Here is a 26731-nt window from a genome sequence, read left to right on the forward strand (position 1 = left end):
AGGGGTTAAGCCCAGAGCTCCGGACCTTGCTTACTCCCCAGATCTATCCGGACTTCAACACCCTGATGAACAAGGCCATCCTCACAGAAAGGGCCAAGGCCGAAGAAAGAAAGGACAACAAACGCAAGTTCTTGGAAAGTAAGGCTCGCCAACAAGACCGTTTCCAGAAGCCGAGAAATTCCAGCTATACTGCACCAGGAACTCAGGCCCCAATGCAGTATAGAACTCAGTCCCAGGTAACAGGATCACAGGCCCCGCCTAGAAGCCAGAATACCTCGAGGGCCCCGCAAAGCAATGCAAGTCAGGCCACCCCCGACAACAACAATGTTAGAGCTTGTTTCAACTGCCGAGAGACAGGGCACTTCATCGCCAATTGCCCCTACACCAAGAATAAGCCGGCCACGTCAGCCTTCTCCAACACAGTGAACGGGCCCAGACCAGCCCTGACCGGTGCCAACCGAGTGCCCGTCCGCAACAACGATGGCAGCCAGCAGGGGAAGCAGCAATCATTTGGACGAGCTCGCGTCAATCACATCGACGCGCAGGAGGCTCAAGAGGCCCAAGGCGTAGTGCTCGGTGAGTACTTAGTCAACTCAGCTCTGGCGACAGTATTATTTGATTCTGGAGCATCGCACTCGTTTATATCCTCGAGCTATGTGGAGAAACACAAAATACCTACAGTACTACTAAAAACACCCCTATTAACCCGGACGCCTGGAGGCGACATCAACTGCCAGTTAGGGTGTTCACGGGTTAAGATCAATTTAAGTGGGGTAGACTTCCTAGCAGATTTGGTGGTACTTAAGCCTGGGGGAATAGACGTGATCCTTGGGATGGATTGGTTAAGCCGACACAATGGTCTCATAGGCTGCTCTGATAAAGTGGTCCACCTAACCAACCACGAAGGAGTACAAGTGATCTGCCGTACCCGGGATAGTAAATATGACCCAATGGTATTTAGCATGGAAACCAAGCCCTTAGAAGGAGTCCCGGTAGTAAACGAATACCCAGACGTATTTCCTGAAGAGCTTCCCGGTATGCCGCCGGACAGGGATATAGAATTCGTCATAGACCTTATTCCCGGAACCTCTCCGATAGCCAAGAGACCCTATAGGATGGCGGTCTCGGAATTGACGGAATTAAAGAAGCAACTAGAAGAACTGCAACGGATTGGTTTCATCAGACCAAGCTCGTCGCCTTGGGGAGCCCCAGTCCTGTTTGTCAAAAAGAAGGATGGGAGTATGAGGATGTGTGTAGATTACCGAGCACTGAATGAGGTTACCATTAAGAATAAGTACCCTCTTCCCAGGATTGATGACCTGTTCGATCAGCTAAAAGGAGCCAAGTACTTTTCCAAGATCGATCTAAGGTCAGGATACTTCCAGCTCAAGATTAGAGAAAGTGACATCCCTAAAACAGCTTTTGTCACCCGCTACGGGCAGTTTGAGTTCACTGTAATGTCCTTCGGACTAACCAATGCCCCTGCCTATTTTATGAACCTCATGAACAAAGTGTTTATGGACGAGCTGGATAAGTTTGTCGTAGTCTTTATCGACGACATACTTATCTACTCTAAGAGTATTCAGGAACATGAGCAACATCTGCGGGTAGTATTAGAAAAGCTGAGGGCACATAAGTTATATGCCAAGTTCAGCAAGTGCGAATTCTGGCTGGAGAGAGTAGCTTTTCTTGGTCACATTCTAACCGCGGAAGGAGTAGCAGTGGACCCAGAAAAGGTCGAGGCAGTATCCAATTGGCAGCAACCGACTAATGTTAGTGAAATCAGGAGTTTTCTTGGATTAGCTGGGTACTACCGGAGATTTATCGAGGGATTCTCCAGGATAGCCCGACCCATGACGGAACTTCTTAAGAAGGAGAAGAAGTTCGCCTGGTCGGAAAGTTGTGAAAGAAGCTTTCAAGAGTTGAAAAGAAGGTTGACAACCGCCCCAGTGCTGACCCTACCGGACATTCATCGGGACTTTGTCATCTATTGTGACGCATCCCGACAAGGATTAGGGTGCGTACTAATGCAAGACGGGAAAGTCGTTGCATATGCCTCCCGCCAACTCAAGACTCATGAGCAGGGCTATCCGACCCATGATTTGGAACTAGCAGCCGTAGTGCATGCCCTTAAAATTTGGAGACACTACCTGATCGGAAATAAGTGTGAGGTTTACACCGACCACAAGAGTCTGAAGTACATCTTTACTCAGCCAGATTTAAATTTAAGGCAGAGAAGATGGTTGGAGTTGGTCAAAGACTATAATCTGGAAATTCAGTATCACCCCGGAAAGGCGAACGTGGTAGCCGATGCCTTAAGTCGGAAATCCTATGGGCCCACGAATGACCCTCTGCGCGAGGAAATGGCACGATTAAATGTGCACATTGTTCCTCGAGGATCCAGCCATTTGTTAAGCATCCAATCAACCCTAGAGGATAGGATTAGAGAGGCTCAAAGCTCGGATCAGGAGTTAGTAAAGATCTGCAAGCAAACTGGAGAAAACAAAGCGCCAGGTTTCAGAGTGGACGATGTGGGAACATTATGGTACGAGGATAGAATTTGTGTACCCCAGAATGGAGATTTCCGGCAATCGATCATGGACGAAGCCCATAACTCGGCCTACTCTATCCACCCAGGATCCACCAAAATGTATATGGACATAAAGCAAAAATATTGGTGGAATGGAATGAAAGCGGATATTGCACGATTTGTGGCTCATTGTGATACTTGCCAAAGGATCAAGGCCGAGCATCAGAAACCGGCGGGATTATTGCAACCCTTACCTATCCCGGTGTGGAAGTGGGATGAGATAGGAATGGACTTTGTAGTGGGACTGCCCCGAACACAGAAGGGACACGATTCCATATGGGTAATCGTGGATCGACTCACTAAATCGGCACATTTCATACCCGTAAGAACCACTTATGGTGGAGAAAAGCTGGCAAAACTTTACGTGGAGAACATAGTGAAGTTACATGGAGTGCCTAGCAGAATTGTCTCGGATAGAGGGACCCAATTTACGTCCAGGTTTTGGAAAAGCCTGCATCAAGCCATGGGCACTAAGTTAGATTTTAGCTCCGCATACCACCCACAGACGGATGGTCAAACCGAAAGGGTGAATCAGATCATGGAAGATATGCTAAGAGCATGTGTACTAACCTATGGGAATGATTGGGAACAGAGTCTACCCTATGCGGAATTCTCGTACAATAATAGTTACCAAGCCAGCCTGGGTATGTCGCCATTCGAAGCCCTCTACGGAAGAAAGTGCAAAACTCCCTTAATGTGGTCGGAAGTCGGAGAACGTGCGCTAGTAGGACCAGCACTTATAGAAGAAGCAGAAGAAAAAGTAGCAGAAATCCGCGAGAAATTGAAAGCAGCTCAGTCCCGACAAAAGAACTATGCAGACAAGAAGAGGCGGGAAATAAGTTTCAATCCGGGAGATTTCGCCTATCTCAAAGTCTCACCCATTCGGGGAACGCGGAGGTTTCAAGTACAAGGAAAGTTAGCCCCTCGGTACATTGGACCGTATCGGGTTCTAAAGAGAGTTGGGGCAGTGGCGTACCGACTGGAATTACCGGAAGAAATGTCGGATATACACCCAGTATTTCATGTCTCGCAATTAAGAAGGTGTCTGAGAGTACCCGAGGGAGAACACGTGCCGGTGGAAACAATAGACCTGCAACCGGATCTGCGGTACCAGGAAGTGCCGGTCAAAATTCTGGACACTGTCACTAGGAGGACAAGAAACTCTGAGGTGCGGATATGCAGGGTTCAATGGAGCAGACACGGAATAGAAGAAGCAACCTGGGAACGCGAGGAAGCGCTAAAGAAGGAGTTTCCCCATCTGTTTAGGAGCCAGCCGAATCTCGAGGACGAGATTCATTTAAGTGGGGTAGGTTTGTGACGCCCTGAAAATTCACTTAATAAAATCGTGCGCTAGAGTGGTTCGTAAAAACGGTTCAACATCAAAACCCTAACCCTAACCGAAGTACTGTTCCGTTCCGCATCGCCCGCCCACGCGCGACCATCCGCCGGGATTTACGCAGACGCGACTCCCCTCCTTTTCTTCCTCTCCTCGCGCGAATACCGCGCGCGTGGCCGACCGGCCGCGACCGCTACCGCAATTAGCGCCGGCGCTTCTCGTGTCGCGCGCGAATCCCCGCGCGCGCGTGGACGCGGTCGCCGCCGCGACCGGCGCCGACACGCCCCCCCCCCCATTCTCTCTTTTCTTTCTCTTCTTTTTCCAACCTCCCTCTTTTCCTTTCTTTCCCCTCTCCCTTTTTCCTTTTTCTTTTTTTCCCTCTTCCTTTTCTTTTCCCTCTTCTTTTCTTCTTCCCTCCCTTTCCCTGCCTCTGCTCCCGAGCCCTTGCTTCCGCGCCTGTGCTCGGCCGCACCCGCCGCGCCGGCCACCGGCCCCCCCTCCCCTCGCGCGCACCTGTGCCCGGCCGCCCGTACCCGCGCGTGCACCACGTGCCGCGCCGCCCGCCGTGCCGCCCGTCGCTGGCGCACGCGCGCGGCCGCACGGCCGCCGTGGCGCACACGCCGTCGCCGCTGTGCCGCCTCGCCGCCCGCGCCCCTGTGCCGCCTCGCCGCCCGCGCCCCCTGTGCCGCCTCGCCGCCCGCGCCCCCCCCCTCTGTGCCGCACACCGCCGCCCGGCCCCCCACGTGCACGGCCGTGCCCCGCCGCACGCCACGGGCGCCATTAATGGCCGCCCGTGGAGCCACCCGCCGGCCGCCGCCTTCCCCTACCGCCGGCCGCCTATAAATAGGCCCGGCCGCACCCCGGCACCCCCACGACCGCCACCGCCCACCCGGCCCTCGCCCTCCCCAGCCCGGCGCCGCCTCCACGAGCCCCTGTGCCCGCCGCCGCACGCCCCCGTGGGCAGCTCCCCTCGCTCCACCTCGGCCCGAGGTAAGGCCGGGGATGGGTTCCCCGCGCCCCCCTCCCGCTTTCCCCCCCACTCCCGGGCCACCGCCGTGCCCCGGCCGGCCGGATTGGCCGCGCCGGCGCCCTGCCTCCCCTTCCTCTGTTTGGCACGGGGGAGAGGAAGGAGAAGGGTGTTTTTGCCCAAAACCCCTCCCCTTTCCTATATTTCCAAGAGAAACCCCCCCCTCTCATTTAATTACTTCTTTTGCTAATGAGACCTCGCTATTTTTATTATTTCGAAACAAACCCTCCAGGACTTGAACTTAGATACATTTGGCACTCTTTAGCATGCCCCGAGAAATTCTAGGATTTACAAAAAGGTCCCTGCCATTTCCGGATACTCACGAATAAACCCCTAGGGCCCTGTGTGACCACCGAAACCACCTTTAACGCGTCATTTTATGTGCGAAACGACCTCCGATCGACCCGAAAATTTACCACACCCTTTCTAGTATAGTTTTAGCCATGCCATTGAGAAACCACCCAGAGATACCACCCCTAACTCCCTAACTAAATTATTTCCGATTCAAGCCTATCGGTAAAAGCTTGTAGTTCTTTCGCTTGATTGTGTGTCTGTTTGTTTGCGTCGTAGGACACGGAGTGAACGACGAGGTTCCCGACCGCGACCAAGCAACTGAGGACCAGTACTGCGACCCCGAACCCGAAGGACAGTGCTCCGATCAGGATTTCCCGCAAGGGTTTGACGATGGCAAGTTCAATTCCGCCCTTTGATGCATATTTCTGTCCTAGTTTTTAAACACGACCCAATGGCCTGTTTTATAAAATTGCATTGTTTTGCGTGCTGGAAACCCGGTAGGATAGCCACCCTTGTTTGAAATAACCATACTTTGACTGCCTGATTTATAAAGAAAATGCGTGTGTGTGGGAAGGGACAAAATGTGGTTTTGAAAAGCGAGTTAGACGAGATGGATGGCATTTCTGTGTGAATTGCCGTTGGTGTGCTCGTACCTGTGTGGTTGAGCGTGGATGGGAGATATCCATCTTGTCACCCCTAAGGACCGAGTTGATGTGACATCTCACCTAGCTTCTCGTAGTGCGAACCACTTGACCGTTGTATGGGCAACGGCTTGGCCTAACCCCACTAGTTAGTCTGATAGCCATCAGGAGAGCTGGGAGCGACGGGTGATCAAGGAGACGGGATAAGCTCTGTGTGACTTATGCCCCGGTTAAACCTCGGTGATAGGTCGAATGACCCCTTGGTAGATCCCGTGATGGCTAGTCAGGTCTAGCTACGGTGGGTAAGGGCTTCGATGGGATCTGCACCGGCACTAAGGTGTTCGTGCTGTGGTACCCCACCTGTGGGTAAAGTTGCACACCTCTGCAGAGTTAGAAATCTATTCGAATAGCCGTGCCCACGGTACTGGGCAGGTTACGGTGTGGTCACATAACTAGCGTTTCTCTCTGGGAAATGGTTGAACTGGTGTGAGTTGTTTGAAAAGTATCCGGCAATGATGCTGTGTGCTACGACGGACGGGGAGTCCGGTAGCGGCTTGAAACTTGGATCCGTGAGGATTGACATTGTGCGTTCTTAGACACTTGAAAACTTGTTTTGAAAAATGCTTTTAAAACGAACCCTTGCGTATAATTGTGATTCCGCAAAAGAACCGTAACTTATCCTTGGATTATCCTGAGCATCTAATTCTGTTATAACCCCCCCCCCGTGGGTGTGATTGGACTTGCTGAGTACGTTTGTACTCACCCCGTTTTTACTCTACAGTGGAGGATCCCGACTACATCCCCGAGAACGACGAGTAGGGTTCCGTCCTGCACCCAGTCTTGCCTGTGGGCGAGGTCACCGTTGGAGCTCCGCATGGCGCAAGACTCTGATGATCCTTTGTTCGTAGCCAGTGTAGTCGTGTGGGTTCTGGTTGTAATCCTCGCGATAGTGGCGCTTCACTGCCCATTACCGCGTAGAGTTGTACGGTGATGTACCATCTGATGTAATAAAAGTGTTATCAGCCTCCTGGGACTGATAAAGTGACACTTTTAAGTCTTCCCTGATGGGGGGGACGCTTCAGGTTAGGTCAGCAGCAAGTGAGGGGGGGCTGAGGGGTATAAATACCCGAGCCCCAAAAACTAGCCGTTAGTGCACTGGTTAAATGATTGTCGGAACTTCCGATATAGGATCAGAACTTGCGACCATTAAAAAATAGCTAGCCGAGGATCCCTTGTTGGAAGAATCCAGTTTCTTCCGACAAGTGTCGGAACTTCCGACCTAGAGTCGGAACTTCCGACACATACTGAAACAGTTAGAAAACTAGGTGCATAAGTGCGTGACTTTGTGTCTCTCCTTGATGATTAGCATCACAGGTAAGCACTTTGACACCTTCATATTATCCATTCGCATCCCTCTTAATAGTATGGTATTTTCTAAACTCAAATTCAAAATATAAAATAAGTAAACATCTTCTTTTAAATCCAACACCATCCTTTAAGCAAATTTGGCGTCTTTTCTTGCTCTTTTTTATTTTATTGAATTTTAACCTATCCCAAACTCCATAAACTCATTAGCTCCTTAATTTTATATGTCATCAACACCAAAATCCATTTAGGGGGCCAGATGCACTTTCAGCTTCGCCGCTGGCCCGCTCGCGCCTCCCTCCTCGCCGCTGCCCTTCCTTCCCACCACCGCCGTTCGCTGCCCATGGCCATCCGCCGCTCGCTCTCCTTCCCGGCGCCTCCCTCCCCTGGCCGTCCGCTGCCCGCCCCCTGCTAGTGCCACCCCAATCCCTAGCCGTGCGGGCGCCCGTGGCCCAACCTCCCCGGCGGCGCGACCCTCACCCTCCACTCCCTCCCTGGCGGGACCGTGGCCTCGTCCTCTGCGAAGGCCGCCACTGTCCGTTCAAGGCCGTCGTCGCTGCCCATGGCCCGTCCTCCTGCAAGCCATCACCGGAGTATGATATGTGGGCCCCGTGAATCAAGGGCAACGATGGCAATACAACTCTAACTCCACCTAGAACTAGCTTCACCTGGAGTTTTAGAATAGAACTGTTCCCGGCAGAGTTGGAGCTATGCTAAACAGACACTAAGGACTTCTCCAACAGCCGGCGACATTGTCGGCTAAATCAATTTTTTAATCGATGAATAGCACAAAACCGGCCTCGCGAGCGCTCCACTCCTCGCCTAGCGCGAACCCTCTCCGATGCATCTCCCCCTCACACGAACGCATCCCGAGCCACCTGCTGCTATTGTGCCGGCCTCCTCTCTTCTCCACATTGCGGGCGAAATCGTCAGTGCCTTTGGAGGGGAAGGCCTAAGGCTATTCACAATGGGAGTTTCATGGGGTGTTTCATGGCATTAATTAGCCTGCCACATCAGCAATTTGGATGACATGGCACATCATTTAAGAAGTAAGAGTTTCATGGAGTTTCATGAGGATGAAACTATGTTAACCCATTTCCAAGAACTTGGAAACCGTGTGAAACCTCCATTGAGAGTGTTTTGTTTCATTTTCACACAATTGAGTAAATCCTATTGGTTATTCATTTGCAGCATTTAAGTAGTATGTTGGCATATGAAATAGTGAGATGAAACTCTCTATTGAGAGAGGGTGTTTCATCCTTCTACAAAGTTGGCGTGGCATTCTTGGAAACATGGACATGAAACCCCCATTGTGATTAGCCTAACTTGTCGCTAACTTTTGGTGTGCTTTTCTAGGCGTAGAGTGAAGCAGGGGGAAACCAAGCAACGAATGCATTCATTTTTCCTTTCTTTATTACGTCCACGTCAGCTGACCATGTTGTCGGCACACTGGAGGCGGCCTAATACCGGTGGAGGCGGCCTAATAGGTCAGAAGCGTCTTACCTGCCACCCAACTAAGGCAATGCGGGTTTCATATAGCGAGTTTCATAGCATTAATTACCATGATACATCAGCATTTTTGATGATGTGGCACTGATTTAATGAGGGAAGAGAATGAACCAGTTTTATCCCCATGACACTCTGCTAACTTATTTCCAAGATGTTGGAAATGGCGTGAAACGACCACTGTGACCGCCGTTGTTTCATACGGGATCCCGTGCGCCAATAGATCAACTAGCATTTAATTACACTGGTTAGCTTTAAAAATAGTAAAATGAAACTCTACATTGAGGCATAGTGTTTCATTCATCCCCCAAGCTGATGTGGCGTTCTTGGAAATAGAAATATGAAACCCTCCACTGTGATTAGCCTTACCTGAGCAAGATCACAGCTAATAGTTGCCTGGTGGAATCCAAACAGAGCATAAGCAAGACTAAAAAAAATAGCTTGGCACTCTAGAGCCTGCCCAAACAAACAGACCTAGCCCTAGCCTAGCATAGCCGTTACGGACCCCTTGTTCGCAACCCCTACTCTAGTCCTAGCTGCTCCTAGTCCTCGTTTGTAGACGTTACTCTTGCTGCTCAATCACTGTTATTGCAGCTCCATTCGCTTCCTCGCCGAAGATGGTTTGGGATTAAGCTAATGGGAGGGAAACTAAAACTTAGACCCTATTTGCATCAGGCTAAACTTAATCCTGTCACATCGAATATTTAGTTGCTAATTAGAAATATTAAATGTAGATTAATAATAAAACTAATTGCATAACCTTTAGGCTAATTCGCGAGACGATTCTATTAAATCTAATTAATCCATAATTAGCTAATGCGATGCTACAGTAAACATATGCTAACTCGAGAACTAGTCCTATGTTTCTGCAATTAGTTTTATAATTAAGTCATATTTAGTGCTACTAATTGGAATCGAAACATACGATGGGATAAGGTTAAATTTTAGCCCTTTATCCAAACATCCTGTTTTTTTTCCTCTGTTAAGATGACGTAGGATTTTTTTCTGAAAACTAAGATGACGTAGGATTGAGCTTGTTTAGATGTGCCATATCATTCCCGACACCCCAAGCTCGTTACACATATTTATTACCCACGAAACAGTTCTACAGTTTTTCAGCATGCGCAGACATTGTTGAAGAAAGAATAAAGAACAGCGTCGTACTGCCTCACTGCAGACATTATCAAGTTCAGTGTTCATACGGAAGACATAAGGCTGTACATTCATGGAACAGGGTCCCACAAGGCATGACACAAAACCATCCAAACATACAGCAAAGATGGCATTGATGGCTGTTGCCACGGTAAAGATGAGGCACCATGGCAGCAACTTCAAACGCACCAACACACAGCAATATCAGAAGCCGCCACCGGCCAAAATCTACCAATAGATTGCAACAATAATCGGGGCCGAAACGATTCAGGTTAAACGAAAGAATGTTGACAACAAATCTGTTAACATGATGAAAGAAGACAAGCGGTCGCTTCTCAGCATTCGACATCAGACAGCGGTCGAAATCTCCAAATCTCCCACTCATCCCTCCTGTTAGACGAGTATAGCCCATTTCACCCGCAGCACAGCCCAACTTAACCGCCCCCCCCCCCCCCCCCCCACCCCACCAATGCTATCATCTATCTAAGATCCGTTCCTGCCTTTCTTCGACTTGTTCTTGTTTTCCTGTGTCTTCTTTTTCTTCTCTTCGGGCGTCGTCCAAACGTAATCTGAAGGGATGGCAAACGGGTCCTGGATGTCCTCCACGCGGCTGCTCGGGCCTGACGCCGTCGAGAAGTTCTGGCGGTAAGGAGCCTTGATCCACTGAATCCAGGAACTTGAAGAAGGCTGTACTGCTGAGCTCTTGCTGTTGTCGGGACTAGAGGGTGGTGTGGTAAACTCCTCTAGGGGCTGTAGTTCCTCAAATTTTGTGAATGTCACAAGCACCCTGATCGTAGGTACAACAGGAATGGCAACCTGGGAGGAAAAGGAAAACATGTTATAGGATTAAAACATTCACTATTACATTGGCATACAAAGCATTACAGATACAGGAAACAAACAATATTCAACAAAAGGCAATAACATGAAAAGAACATTCCTCTGCAGTAGGCAACTAAAGGAACACATTCATTTAGTCAATATAAACATGCACAGTTCTTACTGTCTCTGTTTTATCTTACATTAGAACTATTTAGCATCTGTTGAATGCATATTTCCCTTTATTTTTTAATATTGCATATACCTAAGGTGAGTTCCCTTGAATTCAAAAGGAAATGCAAACAAATGTGTCAGCACAACCTCTAATATGTTTTTTATATCTTTTCTCTTGTATTTGACCAGTGTCTACTAGATCCTACCACCCATTTCCAGTGTGTGCTGCCACAGGAAAGTGCAACAAGTTGTTTACCAAAAGCAAACACATACATTTCCAAAGGAACAAACTATATAAAGGAAAAGCATCTAAGAGAACCCTTTCCGTTAACAAATGAGTGGATAACACTAGATGGTAGTAATCCTTAATTGTTACAAATTACTCCCTCCGTCCCAAATTATTAGTAGTTTTGGCTTTTCTAGATGCATAGTTTTTGTTATGCATTTAGATATATGTTATGTCTAGGTGCATAGCAAAAACTATGTATCTAGAAAAGCTAAAACGACTAATAATTTGCGATGGAGGGAGTAGTTAACAAAGCATGGATAACGCTAGAAGGTAGTATTTTCCTATGACTTGATTTAATCTTTTTTATATCCTATTTCACTCATCCTTCCCCTAGATGCACCTTCCTATTGCCCTTTCCAACATAAGTCAAATCTTCTGCTAATGCTCCCTATTTGGCACAGATCCCATGGTACCATACTATAGATACCAAGGTAGCCATGTGGGACTACACCAATGGTAACAAAACCATTCTAGTTGAAATTTGTGAGCACCTAGAACTTTTTCGAGGCAACCAACTTTAAACAATTTTGAGACCAACGAATATGATGCCTAAAGCAGGTTTGTAGCATCTATAATGATTGAGCCAACAAACCCTACAGCATATAGTAGATTTAAATTGATCTTAATCTGATCTCAAAGTGCTGTTGTCTGTTGACTAATGCAGCTATTGTTGAGGTAACATATAGATACCAATTTTACGTTAACTATACATAATGATGTGTTAGTTTTGTTAACCATACTATGTATGGTTAATTTTAAGGTGCAAAATCTGTGCATGTACCTTTGTTATGATCAATTAGTTGTTGCTATGAAGATCTCAGGTAGTCAATTCCTAAGGCTTACAACTACTAGTCTCAGATTCCAGACAATTCTCTTGAAAAGCAAAACAAATATAAATACATGGAACTAGAACAAACACAAATAACAGGGCTGTTAAAACAAGATGTTATGTGAAACATAATAAACAGAAAAGGTTCATGCTCTGTGTACGTAACACAGCTTACAGGCTACAGTGTGAAACAAAGTGCCCGATTATTCATGTGATTCAAAATTGTCCTAAGAGTTCAGATAGTGGTATTACTTAAACGCTCATGAAATGCGTAGCATACTTCCACAGTCCAAAATCACGCTTACGAGTTGATTATGCAAAAAAAAGGTTGTGTTTTGGCACTTGGCAGTACCAAATTTTAGAAATATTCAGGTGCACATAACAGGCAAAACATCCAAAAAGAACACTGTAACGAGCCATAAATAAAGGAGATACTTTCAAATATCAGGTTTATGAAAGAGAAGAACCGCAATCATCTACAAACCGATAACACATGTCAAAGAAGTACCATATGTTGACTACTGTCATGTGGTTCTCTAATAGTTCAAACTGCACAAGATAATTAATATATATAATGGTTACCTTCCTAACCATAAAAACTGACATAAAGTGGAGTAATACAATCATGAAAAACCCTAAGAAGTATTAAATTTAATAAAAGGCCATACCTTGACTGGAAATGTTCCTGGAGGCAGTTTTGTTGTAAGTAGATCCCTCAAACGACGGATCGCCTTCACCTTGTTTGCAAGAATATCAAGTAATGGCAGGAGCTCCTCAGTCCGAAGAGGGAAGTTTGGAGAGAGCCAGAGCACAGGCCTTAGGCCTTTCTTATACTCGCTTTCTTTGGAACCTTCTTTGCGCCTATGCTCATTCTCTGCGGATCTCCTATTATCCCTTTCTCTGATCCTTCTGTTGTCATTTGTTCTGACTACATCTACCGAATGCCTTCCTGGTCTTGTTTGTACATTTGATGGCGATTCAATGAGGAGGTCGCTCACCTTCTCATCTACACAGAGCGAACTCCTTGGAGGTGCCATCTTCTTCACCCCCTCCGGCTTGCTAACCTGACTTCTCTTTCCCCAATTACTAAACCAACCTTTCTTATCATGCTTACTCTCCCCATTTCCAGAGACGCTCATGTCCTCAATTGGTATCTCCCTCTCCCTCGGCTCAAAGCAACTATGCCGAGGGCCAGCAAATGAGTCAGACTGGTCTTCACCAACAGCATCTGGAGACTCCATTTTAAGCGCGGCCTCCAACTGCTTCTTCTCCTCCTCAGTCAGAACATCATCAAACCCCTCACTCTCTGTATCATTGTCATTGCAAGCTGAGAAGAATTCCTCATCCGTCATCGCCCCTGGGACCCTCCTTGACTTGACGCTGACCACCACATGGTGCATGTCATACACCTTCGCCTTCCATGGGCCAACCGCCTCCATGCGCTCCTGGCGCCGCCATGTGAGCTGTGGGAGCAGCACCGCTTGAGTGACATCAATTCCTGGACGGAAGATGTTAGTTTGTGACATTGCAGTGACCTCCTGCTGGACCTCCGCCTCTGAGGCCGGTGCGCCTGCCCCCTCCAGCGCATTCATAATTTCCTTGTCCTTGTGGTTGATCATCAACAGCGACCCTGGTGGCACCTTGCCGTCCTCGGTGCCCTCACCGAGGAAGAGTATGGTCTGGTCGGAGCGCTGGATCTTGAAACCATCGAAGCCGGCGAGGGTCATATCGGCGCGGAGGTTAGCGCCGCGCTTCCAGACCCTGTAGGTGTCGGAGGGCGCGATGCGGGAGATGAAGGGGATGACGGAGCTCTCGAAGTGGAAGGTGATCTCCATGTAGAAGTCCCGCATCCGGCGCATGGCGGCCACCACGCGGGGCAGGCGGCGGCACCACTTAGCCCAGGCGAGCGGCTGGTAGTGGCGCACGATGACGCGCGCGAGTGTCTCCTCGCGCGCGCAGATAGCCTCCTGCAGCGCGCTCCAGCCCTGCTCGTTCTGCAAGCTCCAGTCCGCGCCTGCCGCCATGAGCATCTCGGCCGCCGCGACGTCGCCGAGGCGCACGGCGAGGTGGAGCGGCGTCTCCCGGCCCGGCACGTCGCGGCGGTCAATGACCGCCGAGACGGCCTCGGCACGGGCCTCCTCGGCGACGGAGTCCGCCTCCGTCCGGATCTCCTCGGGCCGGCGGCCCCGCGGGAGCGCGTCCAGCACGCGGCGCAGCGTGGCGTGGTCCCGCGTCGCCACGGCGTGGTGTGCCGGGCTGTGCGCATACCTCGCCGCGTCCACGCCGGCCATCCGCGGCGCCGGCGAACCCAACCAACTTCCCCCCAGGAGGCGGCGGCGCGAATCCAAGAGACGACGCCTCTGCTCCTCGCCCTGATCTGCGACAGCAGCGGAGGCGAAGAATTGAGCGAAATGGGAGGCGAAATCAATGGCCCAATGATACTAAGCAACGGGAAAAGGAGCTTCCTTTCTTGCTTACCAGTCGCCCCCAATCCTGGGGCTTCTCCCTCCTCGCTTGCCTTGCCTCTTTGGGTTCTCTCCTCTTTCTCTCTCCTCCCTCGGCTCTGTTGTATTACTCCCTCGTCTTCTCCCTCTCTCTCTCCAGACCCAGGCTAGAGTAGACTGGGCAGCGCCTCCCCCTCCCCTCACCTCATGATGGGCTTGCCCAGGAACAGAGGAAAGTATTGGAATCTAGAGAGAGAGGGAGGGAGGGGGGGGACAGCAGAAGCAGCCTTGCGATGGGGGACGGAGGTGAGGTGAGATTGAAAAGTGAGAGGGGGGGGAGGAAGGGGGAAGAACTTTTGTTTTCTTCTCCCTTCTCTCTCCTGTTTCTCTCCTTTACACATTTCTTCCGTTCCTTCGGCAAAAAGGGTAGCCGTTTTGGTTACGCGAATTTGTTCCCCTCTGCAATTTACGACGCTGATTAATCGATGATTAGTCGCTGGTTAATTGGCGCTTTGTGATTGGTTGAAGCATTTTGGATTTTATGGCGCGTCATGCGTGTGGCCACCCCAGCTGTGGAGAGAAGTCCAGCCGGTTGGACAGTGGTGCTTGATCTGTGGCGTGCGTCTCATCGAACATGGCCAGCGTTTTGAAATGTGAATGAGGCTATATTTTCATTGTGATTGGAAATTTTGTTTTAGTAACATAGGAATTAGATGCCCTATCGGTAAATTCTTCGGAGATTTCAGAGTTTGGAGTTTTGAATTGTTGCAAGAAAATTCAGAGTTATTGGCCAAAAAAGACGCATACTCACTACTCCGTTCATTTTGTTTTATACGGGTAATATGACTTGTCGGTCTGTGTTTCAAAGATCAAAGAGGTAAAAAAGCTTTAATCCCTCCCATCAAACCCGCAATAGTTATATGAAGTATGGCTTTGTTTCTTAAAGAGTAGCAACTCGTGCACCAAATAAAAAAATATAAAACCAAGGTTGGTAAAGCTATTTATACCTTCTCCCACTTAATTGTCGTATGCAAATTCACAAAAACAAATTAAAAAAATATGCGTGCTTCACATCATCTAGCAGTATCTTTCCCTCTACTGCTAAAACCTCCCTCCAACACCTTCATGTCAATCTCCACGTCTGAAAACAAACCCATCCGTTTTCGCACAAGTTTGCAAAATCAGACTTTTTTTTGCCGAATACTGCACGACCCCGTACCTTCAGGTAGAAGATTACAGAATTCCCATGCAAACAAAAGCAAGGCAGACGAGGATGGCAAGACACGGGATGACAGAAAGTGTAAAAAGACTGACGGTTTACCCCGATCATACCGGCATGATTTTTGACGGCCCCACGGCGGCTTGGACCACCGAATTATTCAGGCAGCACGCGAATTATTTGGCGATCAGCTCCCGGCCCGGAGCCAGAAGAGGACGCCCAGCCGGTTGCCTGCCTCTTGCTGCTCTCATCATCGACCTCAGCTAGCAGCCCATCTTGCAGGCTGCCCTAGAGTTATCTCTACAGCAAATTCCTCCTCTTCTCTTTTTTTTTTGTTTTCCTTTTGGTTTGATAAAATACGGGGGAAATTAGAAATGGTTTGGATCTGGCTGCCATGTGTGTGGGAGAGAGGCGATGGGTGATCCGTGGATGGGTCTCGCAGTCTCACATGGGCCTTGATCCAGGGTGGTCCCCGGGCGTCAGGCGCTGGATGTTTTCATTTTTTATTTTTCTCCCCATTCCATGCCCTCAATCTCTTGCTTGTTTAGAAAAAAAAAATTGTATCTTGTAGCTGTGCCCAATTCTGCAGCAGCACAGCGGTGGCGACGGGATTTCCATGCTTGTTTTTTTAGGAATAAGAAGAATCTCTCAGATCAGTGAAGTTTAATTCGCCAAGCCTGGAAAAGATTAAGAGAATGCATGAGTGATGCCAACGGCGACTCGCGAAGTCAGAATCTCTCGGATCAGATTAGAGTGTGGGCGTAGCAGCAGCTAGCGGACTGTAGGCAGGCAGAGCAAAGAGCATTATTGTCACGTGGCGTTTAAGTGTAGCTAGGCTAGTGGTCCGCGTGCGTACTTTTATCTTATTTTCATGTGCAGGGTAACTATGATATTTTTCTAGTTGAACACTTGACGTGCCCAGGCTTTGGAAAACTTTTAGGTCGTCCATTGGCTGGAGAGTAATCCGGCTCGTAGTTGAATAGACACACATTGGAGTTAAGTCACTGTGCTCAGCACAACAAAATTTAGTCCTTTTGTTAAAAGTTTCCCAAAAGCATTATGCCAATAAGCCCCCCTCTTTCTTGATGCCTGATTTGAAAAAAAAAAACTAGCTCGACGATTTGAAAGGCGAAGCTCTAGTAAGTACTAGAGCATGACAACTAAGGAGTCGGGTGAAAAAAAAAACCGACGCGACACGGCAATCAAATGCCGCTGCGGCAAGCAAAGAGAGAGAGGGAAAACGATGGGCTTTGTGTCGTCCACGCCGACGACCCGTGCACGCACGCGCGAAGCCAGCAAGCCCGTGGTCGGCGTCGCGGGTTAAGGAGACAGCCCCGGCTCGCGAGGCTAATCCATTCGAGGGACGGGGAGCAGCAGAGGGCAGAGCAGAGAGAGCCCGGGATCTGTGTCGGGGGTGCTCCGAGATTAGCGCGGGACCGGGGCGGCCGGGCGGGGACGCGTTTGCTCGTGCCGGAGAAGGGGAGCTTGGCTTCAGCGCGACTGCAGGGCCAACCTCAAGCAGGCATGGCCTGCGCCGTGAGCACCGGGGCACTGTCACTGCCGCAGCAGCGACCTTGATAGTGAAAAAAATTCCAGCCGGTTGCTTTTCTTAAAAGAGAAAAATTAGTGATCTTCACTGGGCCCGCATGCAGGCCTCACCCCTCTGTCCCATGCAAATTCGTCCGCTTCATTTGGAATCAAGAAATCTGCTACCGCTAGTCTTGCGGCCAGGATGCAAGTCGCTCGTACATGTGCTCCATCGTCTGCATGCCTACTCAATTCTCTGCGGGACCAAGGACTGGACAATTACGACATGTTTTTCCACGTTTTCCAGAAACGAAAGATGACATGGAAAAAAAAAACGGAGCAAGTATTTTTTGGCACGAGGACAAGTCGCGTGCTGACACGCAGTTATGTGCAGGCAGCCGGGCTGGGGTGGGGGGGGGTGGGGCCTAGGCTATTCCTAGGCCGGCCTTGTCCTGCTCGAGGTCGTCGCCGTCTTTTCTGCCGGCGGCTTTGCACTTGCCCGGCCAGCGGGGAAAAGCAGCTCCTCTCGCTGCTGTTGATCGCCGCGCCGCGCCGTGTCATGCCGGGAAAGCCGCGCGCATGCGGCCGGCACATCCATGCGAGCGCGAGACGCGGGAGACCCGCGACGAGCCGAGCGGAATGGAGGGGGAAAGACGATGGCGACCTGCAGCTGAGGGCTGACAGGACGCACATTAACTTGGCTTGCTATTTACTTCCATTCTCCATTTTAAATTATAGATTATTTTAGTATTTCTAGATATATAGATTTTATTATTTATCTAAATATATATTATATTTATTATGTCTAAATATATAATAAAATTTATGCACTTAAAAATACCAAAACGACCATTAATTTAGAATGGAGGGAGTAGCTGCTTAATCAATCAATTAATTGCCTCCCATAGAGCGATCACATCTCAATGGTGCATGCTACAGTGTTCTAAACTAAACCATATTTTTTAAATACAGTTGATATATATGTGTATATATAATGTATATACATGTAAGGACTATATATATGGTAGGTTTCTGTTATTCGGCATCGCGGGTCAAAACCTAGGCATGCATCTATCTTATTTAGTTTAAGTCACTGCAACAAAACCAACAAAATATGCATGTAGAGACACTATTTTTAAGCTTCTAGAGATATTTTACGTTGTCTCTGTGTAACCGTAGAGTCATCCTTCACTGTGTCGTAGAGGTGACACTACAGCTAGTGTCTCTTTGATAGAAGAGATACTTTGTTAATTGACTCTATATTCTATAAGACAAGTTATAATAACATATTATTATATCTCTACCCTCTAAGTGCAACAAAAAATATGATAATACTTGAGGGCTGGAACTTTGAAGCTTCCAAGTCAAGACCTCACACCATATTGCATAATTCTCAGGTTGCTAGCCATGTCAACCTCACAGCAATTGTTACACATATACTTAGTATAATTCTTATGAGTTTTCCATAATACGTCTGAGCGATCTAAATAGTGTCTCAAGATATTAAAAGGAATTAATCAAATTATGCCTCTATAGAGCTAAGGGCTAAGGTCAAAAAATTAAAGTGTTTCAAACTTTGCTCTAATAATCTCTGTGGATATTTTTACGAAATAACTTAAAAATATCTCTATGATTTAAAATATCTCAAATTGTGTCTTAATATATATGACGCTTTCTAAAGTGCGGAAAAAGTGTCTTTACAAATACATTATGATATATTTGTAAAGATAAATTATAAAAATATCTCTACATTAGATATTAGATTTATGTTGCATGGGTTCAATCTTCTCATCGAACACCGTGCGACTGCCGACTTTGGTCCTGGCCCAGCAAAGCAAAGCTCCAAGACACGTCTAATCCGGCATTCGATCAGATTAAGAGGACTATCCCTCTACTAATAATAATATTGTTATCATTTGCAGAAGACATCGTCGGTCGTCACTCCAGAGATAACGACAAGAGGAGACAAAAACATAATCTAGATTTGGCCAGCCTCTGACGGCAGATGTTTGCACCGGATTCCAGGTAACAGAGTAGCGCTCGCGTCTTGTTTATCAGGTCAAAGATGCATCTCTTCCCTCGAGGATTTGATTTGAACCCTCCGTTGTCCGGACGACTGCTGGGGAATTTATAAACAGGCCACATGCCCCCATTCTTAGCTGGCCGGCACGTCTGGATTCTGGCCATACCGTTTATTTTCACTGTTTCTTTTTTACCCTTGCCAAAGGGAATGACACACTTTCTAGTGTCTGGAGTCCACTTGTAAGAGCTAATAACTTTCTGTGGACATAGTTCATCTAGATTATTTATCTTCACTTTGATTAACCATTTCTTGCTTTGTCTACCAACATCTATGAAAATATGTTATCTTGCATGAAAACGGTATTATATTATTATATAGTAATTTTCATTATAAATCTAAACTCGTAATGTCACACTACGCCAAAACAGCAAATAGGAGCAAGCAATCTAAGACAAGCCTCTAAGGGCACGTCTCAGATTACAGAAAGAGAGACGCGCTAAAAATACGGGCGCGGCGCTGCGTGGGGTGGGGGAGGGTAAGAGACAAATGTGAGACGCGCCGTGGGAGGGCACGTCTCCGACCATTTTGAGATCTGAGATGAGCCGTGGGAGATTGTGATAGTAATGCGAGACGCGCCTTAGTAAGGCGCGTCTCTCATAGTAATGCGAGACGAGCCTTAGTAAGGCGCGTCTCGTATTGATCCAGGGCCCCCAAAAGGGGGGGGCGGTGGGGCGCGTCTGTAGCATACAATACAAATTACATATTACATTACGTTACATGGAATCAATCCCTTAAAACCGAACGATGATTACATTACAATATCTCAAATACAAATAATCTCACAATACATTACAATGTCTAGCTAAATCCAGCAATTATTACATAGAAATTAAATCAGGCTATGGCGCTGGCTTACGAGCGCTAGCAGCTTCGCGAGCTGAATCATCGTCCTACCCCCTATTTGCGTTGTTGTTCCCCGAGACACAACAGTTTAGGGTGACGTTGGTTGAACAGTAGCTGCAGGGGAGGCAGCCGCCGAAACAGCTAAACAGCTTCGACCAGCTCAGAAATTTCATCCTGGACCAGCTCGTGTTTCGTGGGTTTCGTGAGACAATAGAAATCGATAGAGTACTACCACTAAAGCAAACAAAGAGAAGCTTCCTCCGTGGGTTTCGTGGGTTCGATGCAGATTCAGGCAGAATGCGACGATTCCAACAAATACATGCAACAATGGGGGTACCTGATCCTTATGCGCGGGGGATGTTGGTGGTGAAGGGCATTGTGGTCCCCGTGTCGCAGATCTGCGGCTGGTGGTGGAGAAGCCCGGGGATGTTGGTGGTGAAGGGAGCCGTGGTCCCCGTGTCGCAGATCTGCAGCTGGTGGTGGAGAAGCCCGCTGGAGGAGGCGCCGCAGATCTGCCGGTGGCGACCACCGTGATCTCCGAAGCGGTGCACTCCGGGAGCGCGGCGGTCTCGGAGGATGCGCCGAGGAGGGTGATGCCGAGCGCCGCGGTCTCCGGCACGCTGGGGAGGGGGATTTTGGTGGTGGCGAGGTCCTCGGTCTCCGGGACGCTGGGGAGGGGGATTTCAGCCGTGGTCATCTCGTTCAGCAGTACATCTCGTGACTATAATTTTCTTTCGTTAAATAGCCGGGACGCGTCTCGCTTTACTTTACTAAGACAAATGGAAGACGCGCCATCAAGTTGGCGCGTCTCAGATCATGAGGATGGGAGATGCGCCATTGTACGGCTCGTCTCAGATCATGCGGATGGGAGACGCGCCACTGGATGGCACATCTCAGATCAAGCGGCGCGTCTTGCATTTGTTCCCACCTCAGACAAGACCCGCCTGGGGGTCTGGAGGTCCGAACAAGCTGTTCAAACTTGCAGTCTGATACTTAGGTGGTGCGGCTGGGTGGATCTGGGGAAAGTGGTGCTGGCGGATGTGCGGCTAGGTGGATCTGCCGCGGCGGGCGGTGGAGATCTCGTGGGGAGCGTGTCGCGGCGGGCGGCTGGAGCACGATCGAGCCTCTTCTTGCTGTCGTGTGTCGCGGGGCAGTGGCAAGGTACCTCCAACATGATATCGATTCTTTTGGGCCAATAAAATTTAGCGCAACTCTAGATCTAAATGACCGTCGTACTTGAGCCGAGCGGGGCCTTTTATGCCCAAGTCAAGTCTAGCTATTACTACTATACGATTATTTCCCTCCCGTTTTCCAAATGAATTCACCCCAACCAGTGTGTGCGTCCTGCCAGGCAGATGTCGCTGCCTACTTGAGCCACTCGAGCGAGGCCGCCGCCGCATCCATCCCATCTTAATGTGTTTCTCGTCCATCACAACTGTACACATTTTGGTACTTTAGTGCAGTGCTATAAGTAGAGTTAGAAAAACTCATTCTACTGCCTTAATTAGTTTTCTTTGTCCATTTAGCCTTGGAATAAAATTTTGGTTCGATTGACTTTCGAAAATGTTTGAATTTTCCTTTTGGTTGACCATGTAATAATTAAGTTCTAAGTTCAAACTTTTATGGCTAGAATAGGGCATTATAACTTATGTTTGAAAACACACCAAGATTTTTTCATGATTGTCTTCAGACGTTAAGAGCATCTAATACCAAACTATGAGAATCCTAACGTTTTGTTTTCATATTCTATATAGATGTCGTATCGGCGTTGGATGTATGGTCCATGCCTTTGCAAGGAGTTTATGGATGGTGTTCAAGCCTTCATTAAGAACGCGAAGAAAGATATGGTGGACAATGGTATACAGTATCTTTATTGCCCATGCAAAAATTGCAAAAATGAGAAGCGATATCTTCAAGAGCACGTGTTGAAATCACACTTGATCAAACGTGAATTCATGGAGGATTATCGATGTTGGAATAAACATGGTGAAGAAGGACTTAATGAAGCAGAGAGTAGAGATTCCTATGTGGAGAGGGAGGTCCATAGCGTTGTCGAAGAAGAGGACGACGATGTGGACGAGGCGGATATACTACGGTTGAGCAATGCCGACATCATGGAACAGGTACTAATCAAACCCGGCCCCATAATAAAGCTTACAATTAGTATAATAAGGTCGTGCTAATATGACTTTTCATGTCTGGCTTGACAGGTTGATAACATAGAGGAGATGGTTTGCAATGCTGACAGACACGGCGACGATGAGTTCAAAGGAGGCGAATTCGGAAAGTACAAGAGGATGATCGAAGACTCTAAGAAACCTTTCTATCCTGGTTGTGGATTGAAATACTCAAGACTATTTGCAATGGTGAAGCTTTTCCAGTTGAAAGCAATCCACGGATGGAGTGATGGCAGTTTCAAGGAGTTGTTAGCACTCCTTAAGGACATGCTTCCACAAGGCAACACCGTCCCTGAGACCGTTTATGAGGCCAAACAAATTATCTGCCCGTTGGGATTGGAGGTGGAAAAGATCCATACGTGCAAGAATGATTGCATTCTCTATCGTGGCTCGAATTATCAGGACCTTGAGAAGTGCCCTGTTTGTGGACTCGATCGATTCAACCGTAGAAAAGATGGTGGTGATGATGAGGACTGCAACAGAACAAAGGGCGGACCTAAAAAGGTGTTTTGGTACTTTCCAATTGTTCCACGATTGGTGCGCTGGTTTGCAAACAAAAAGGAGTCAGAATTGTTGCGATGGCACAAGGAGAAGCATAAGGTGGACGGGTTGATAAGACATCCTGCTGATGCCACACAATGGCGGAACATAGATTTGCGATATCCTAAATTTGTGGAAGATCCGAGGAATATTAGGATTGCAATGAGCACAGATGGCATGAACCCATTCATGAACAATAGCACACATAGCACCTGGCCAATTGTTCTGACGATATACAACCTTCCGCCTTGTTTGTGTAACAAACGGAAGTACATTATGCTGTCGGGCTTGATACCGGGGCCACATCAACCTGGGAATGACATCAACACTTATTTTAGTCGTTTGGTTGACGATCTGAAGTTGCTGTGGTGTAAAGGAGTGGAGGTCTGGGATGAGTACAAGCGTGAGTACTTTCAGCTTCGGGCCATTTTGTTCACGACTATCAGTGACTCTCCAGTGGCACGGAACTTGTCCGGACAGAGCAAGAAAGTAGGTTGCGGGTGCCCACATTGTTTGAGAGAGACAGACTCTGAGTACTTGAGTGAGTCAAAAAAAATAGTGTACATGGGACATAGACGCTACCTTGGAATGAAACACCCGTTCCGGAACATGTGTGATCACTTCAACGGTAAGGCCGAGAAGAGGCGTCCTCCACCGCATTTCTCAGGTCATGATGTCTATGAAATGGTTAAGAATGTCCATGTTGTCCTCGGTAAGCGGAAAGGAGAGAAGAAAGGCAAGAAGGGCAAGAAGGTCGTTGTTGAAGAAGATGACATGTGGAAGAAGCAGTCGATTTTCTGGGAGCTACCGTATTGGAAGGACTTAGACGTCCGTCACTCTATTGATGTGATGCACGTGGAGAAGAATGTCTGTGAGAGCCTTCTCGGCACATTGCTTAACATGGACGGAAAAATGAAAGATCACGCACATGCACGAGCTGATCTGAAGAAAATGAAAATTAGAGAAGAGTTGTGGCTCAATGATGACTCCGTTAAAGGAATGGAGCTGCCCACATCATGCATCACCCTTTCAAAGAATGAGAAGAAGGAGTTTTGCGAGTTCTTGAAAAGTGTGAAAGTTCCAACTGGCTACTCAACCAACGTCTCGAAGCTTGTATCAATGCCTGATCTAAAGCTATCTCCCGGCATAAAGTCTCATGATTACCATGTATTGCTGACGCAGATGATTGCCGTAGGAATTTGGAATATCCTACCGGTCAATGTTCGGGAGGCTATTATGAACCTTTGCTTTTTCTTTAATGCAATTGGTCAAAAGGTTCTAAGTGAAGAAGATCTTGAGTCATTGGAAAAGAAGCACTATGAAACTTTGTGCGTTCTTGAGATGTATTTTCCACCTGCCTTTTTCGATATCAGCCTTCATTTCACGGGCCATCTTATCAAGGAGATAAAGCTACTTGGTCCTGTGTTCCTTCACCAGATGTATGCGTACGAGAGATTCAACGGCATCTTGAAGTCGCTAGTAAGAAATCGAGCTTTCCCCGAGGGCAGCATGGTACAAGGATATTGTACAGAGGAAGCCATTGAGTGGGCCCTAAACTACGCTGACCCGAGTAACCCGGTTGGTGTCCCCAAGTCTCGTCATGAGGGGAGGCTCACAGGCACGGGGACGATCGGGAAGAAGGCTATAATTCCAGATCGAGATTTATTTCATAGGGCTCATTTCCACGTGTTGCAACAAATGGACATTGTGTCTGAGTACTTTGATGAGCACAAGGAGCTGTTGCTTAGAGAGAATCCTCTACACAGTGAATCATGGTTAGCAAAGGAACACATGAACAAATTCTGTGGTTGGCTCCGGAATCGAATTTCACGATCAGATACTCCTATAAGTGAACAACTCAAAATTTTGGCTCTTGGTCCTATATTCACCGTTATGACATACCAAGGGTATGACATAAATGGATACACGTTCTACACCGAACGACAAGATAAGAAAAGCATGTATCAGAATAGTGGTGTACGTGTTGATGCTTACGATGTTAACGGAGAGGACAAAACTGCGTACTATGGTCAAATACAAGAGATATGGGAGCTTGACTTTCACGGTTTTAAAATTGCTCTTTTCCGTTGCAATTGGGTTGATGTAAATAGAGGTGTACAAAAAGACAAGTACGGGTTCGTTAGTGTCGATCTTAGCCGTCACGGATACAAGACGGACCCTTTCGTCCTCGCACAACATGTGGCTCAAGTGTTCTATGTTTCTGACACAACAAACAAAAGACTCAAGGTGGTTATACCTGAAAAACGGCGAATCGTCGGTGTTGAGAATGCGGTCGAGGAGGAAGAGTTTGATCAGTTTGATGAGATACCTCCTTTCGCCACCTCAATGATCAAGCCAAGAATACCATCGGCCAACGAAACTCCCTACTTGCGCAACGACCATAAAGAAAAAATCAAGAATTTCAAAAAACCAAGGGAACAACGGAAAGTAGCAAAATGATTGGGCACACAATGTATATTAATTGTTCCTTTGTCAAGTAGGGGAATTGTGTGACTTTAATTGTTCCTTTGTGAAATATGGTAATTGTGTGACTTTAATTGTGTCTTTGTGAGATATGATAATGTGTGAATATTTGTGAAGTACGAATTCATATTTGTGAGATATGAATATGTGTGAATTTTCAGTTCCAGAACTGAACCATTCAGTTCTGGAACTGAACAAATACAGGCAACCATGAAAGGCGAGACGCGCGTTATCTACGGCTCGTCGCGCATTATTATATGAGCGACACACCATAGGTAACGAACGTCACGCATTCCCTATGGCAGGGGCATGTCAAAAACACTTGTGCCTAAAGAGAAAACAAAAAAAAGTTACCCCCGGTTGGGGTCCGGGGTCTCCGGGCTCAACCCGCAAGGTACCACGAACAGATTGAACGGGTTCGACCCGCAGGGAGCCCTCGGGTCCCAGACCCAAACCGCTAGCATGGGCAAAGAGAGGACACAGCGGCTCAAACGTACATGTATCGTAATTTCGAAACGGCAAGGACCGACCAAGCTTATAAGCTGGACGCACTCGCCTTGCGTTGGCGAGGTGGGACAAAATCCCCTCCCCACGCGCGCCTGATCTGGCAACCAGCTAGGGGGCATCAAAGGCGAGACGCGCGTTACCTACAGCGCGTCGCGCATATCGCAATGCACGACGAGCCGTAGGTAACGCGCGTCGCGCATGGTGATGCGCGACGCGCCTTAGGCACGGGAGCACGTCGCGCATTTAGAACGTGCCCCTCGGCCTTCTTGGGACTTAGGTACACTTATTACTAGCTTTTATGTTGGTGTTTTTTTTTCCAACTTGATATATGTTAACGGGTTAAAATAACATCATTTTCTTTGTCATGTACCTTCTGTTTCGTGATTATATTCTATTTGTGGCTTCAATTTTTGTTAACTTCTAAGATTCCATTTTTTTCGCAGACCAACATGTTCTGATTAGTTTCCTCTTATTTCCTCTTATGTTTTAAATTACATCCTATTAGTTTCCAACGTGGAGTAACACGTGTCCCATTTCCTCGATTTGTCTGCAAAACAATATATGATATGTACTGCTCTTTACATGGTGTCTGGGGTCTCCACCTCCAGGCTGGATAAATTTTGAATGTTGTAGTCTGCGAGGGTTGTGCCACCCTCCAGCTGCTTAATGTGTTTCTTTTTTGTTTTTTGTCAATATGAGTGCAAAATGTTTTGTGTTGCAGTTGTACTATATATATAATGTGTATGCGTGTGCGCATGTGTGTGTATGTGTGGAGGTAGCAGTGTAGATATTTGTTATATCATCATAGTATTTTTTTTTAAATTTGTGCACAACTTGACCAAATCATTTGTTTCTTGTTTTAGACTGATATCATCGCTGTGATTT

At 47.7% G+C, this 26731-nt stretch overlaps 1 protein-coding gene across 1 annotated transcript; it reads right to left on the minus strand.

Moving 5' to 3' along the window:
• Window positions 1–10113: 10113 nt before the first annotated feature.
• On the minus strand, window positions 10114–14823 carry LOC112881523 (ankyrin repeat domain-containing protein 13C-B). Its single transcript, XM_025946257.1, has 3 exons — window positions 14501–14823; window positions 12691–14399; window positions 10114–10727 (listed from the first exon to the last, which is right to left on the minus strand). The coding sequence occupies exons 2-3, from the start codon at window positions 14311–14313 to the stop codon at window positions 10395–10397; spliced, it is 1956 nt and encodes a 651-aa protein (XP_025802042.1). The 5' UTR covers window positions 14314–14399; window positions 14501–14823; the 3' UTR covers window positions 10114–10394.
• Between the last annotated feature and the right edge of the window lie 11908 nt (window positions 14824–26731).

The sequence above is a fragment of the Panicum hallii genome, chromosome 2 (assembly GCF_002211085.1).
Source record: "Panicum hallii strain FIL2 chromosome 2, PHallii_v3.1, whole genome shotgun sequence".
NCBI classification, from domain to species: Eukaryota; Viridiplantae; Streptophyta; class Magnoliopsida; order Poales; family Poaceae; genus Panicum; species Panicum hallii.

Excerpts from the sequence above, each read along its gene's own strand:
- LOC112881523 (XM_025946257.1), bottom strand. The coding sequence starts at position 14,313 with ATGGCCGGCGTGGACGCGGCGAGGTATGCGCACAGCCCGGCACACCAC. Across the intron at positions 10,728-12,690 it reads CAGGAACATTTCCAGTCAAG|GTTGCCATTCCTGTTGTACC; the intron begins GTATGGCCTTTT and ends TTTTCCTCCCAG.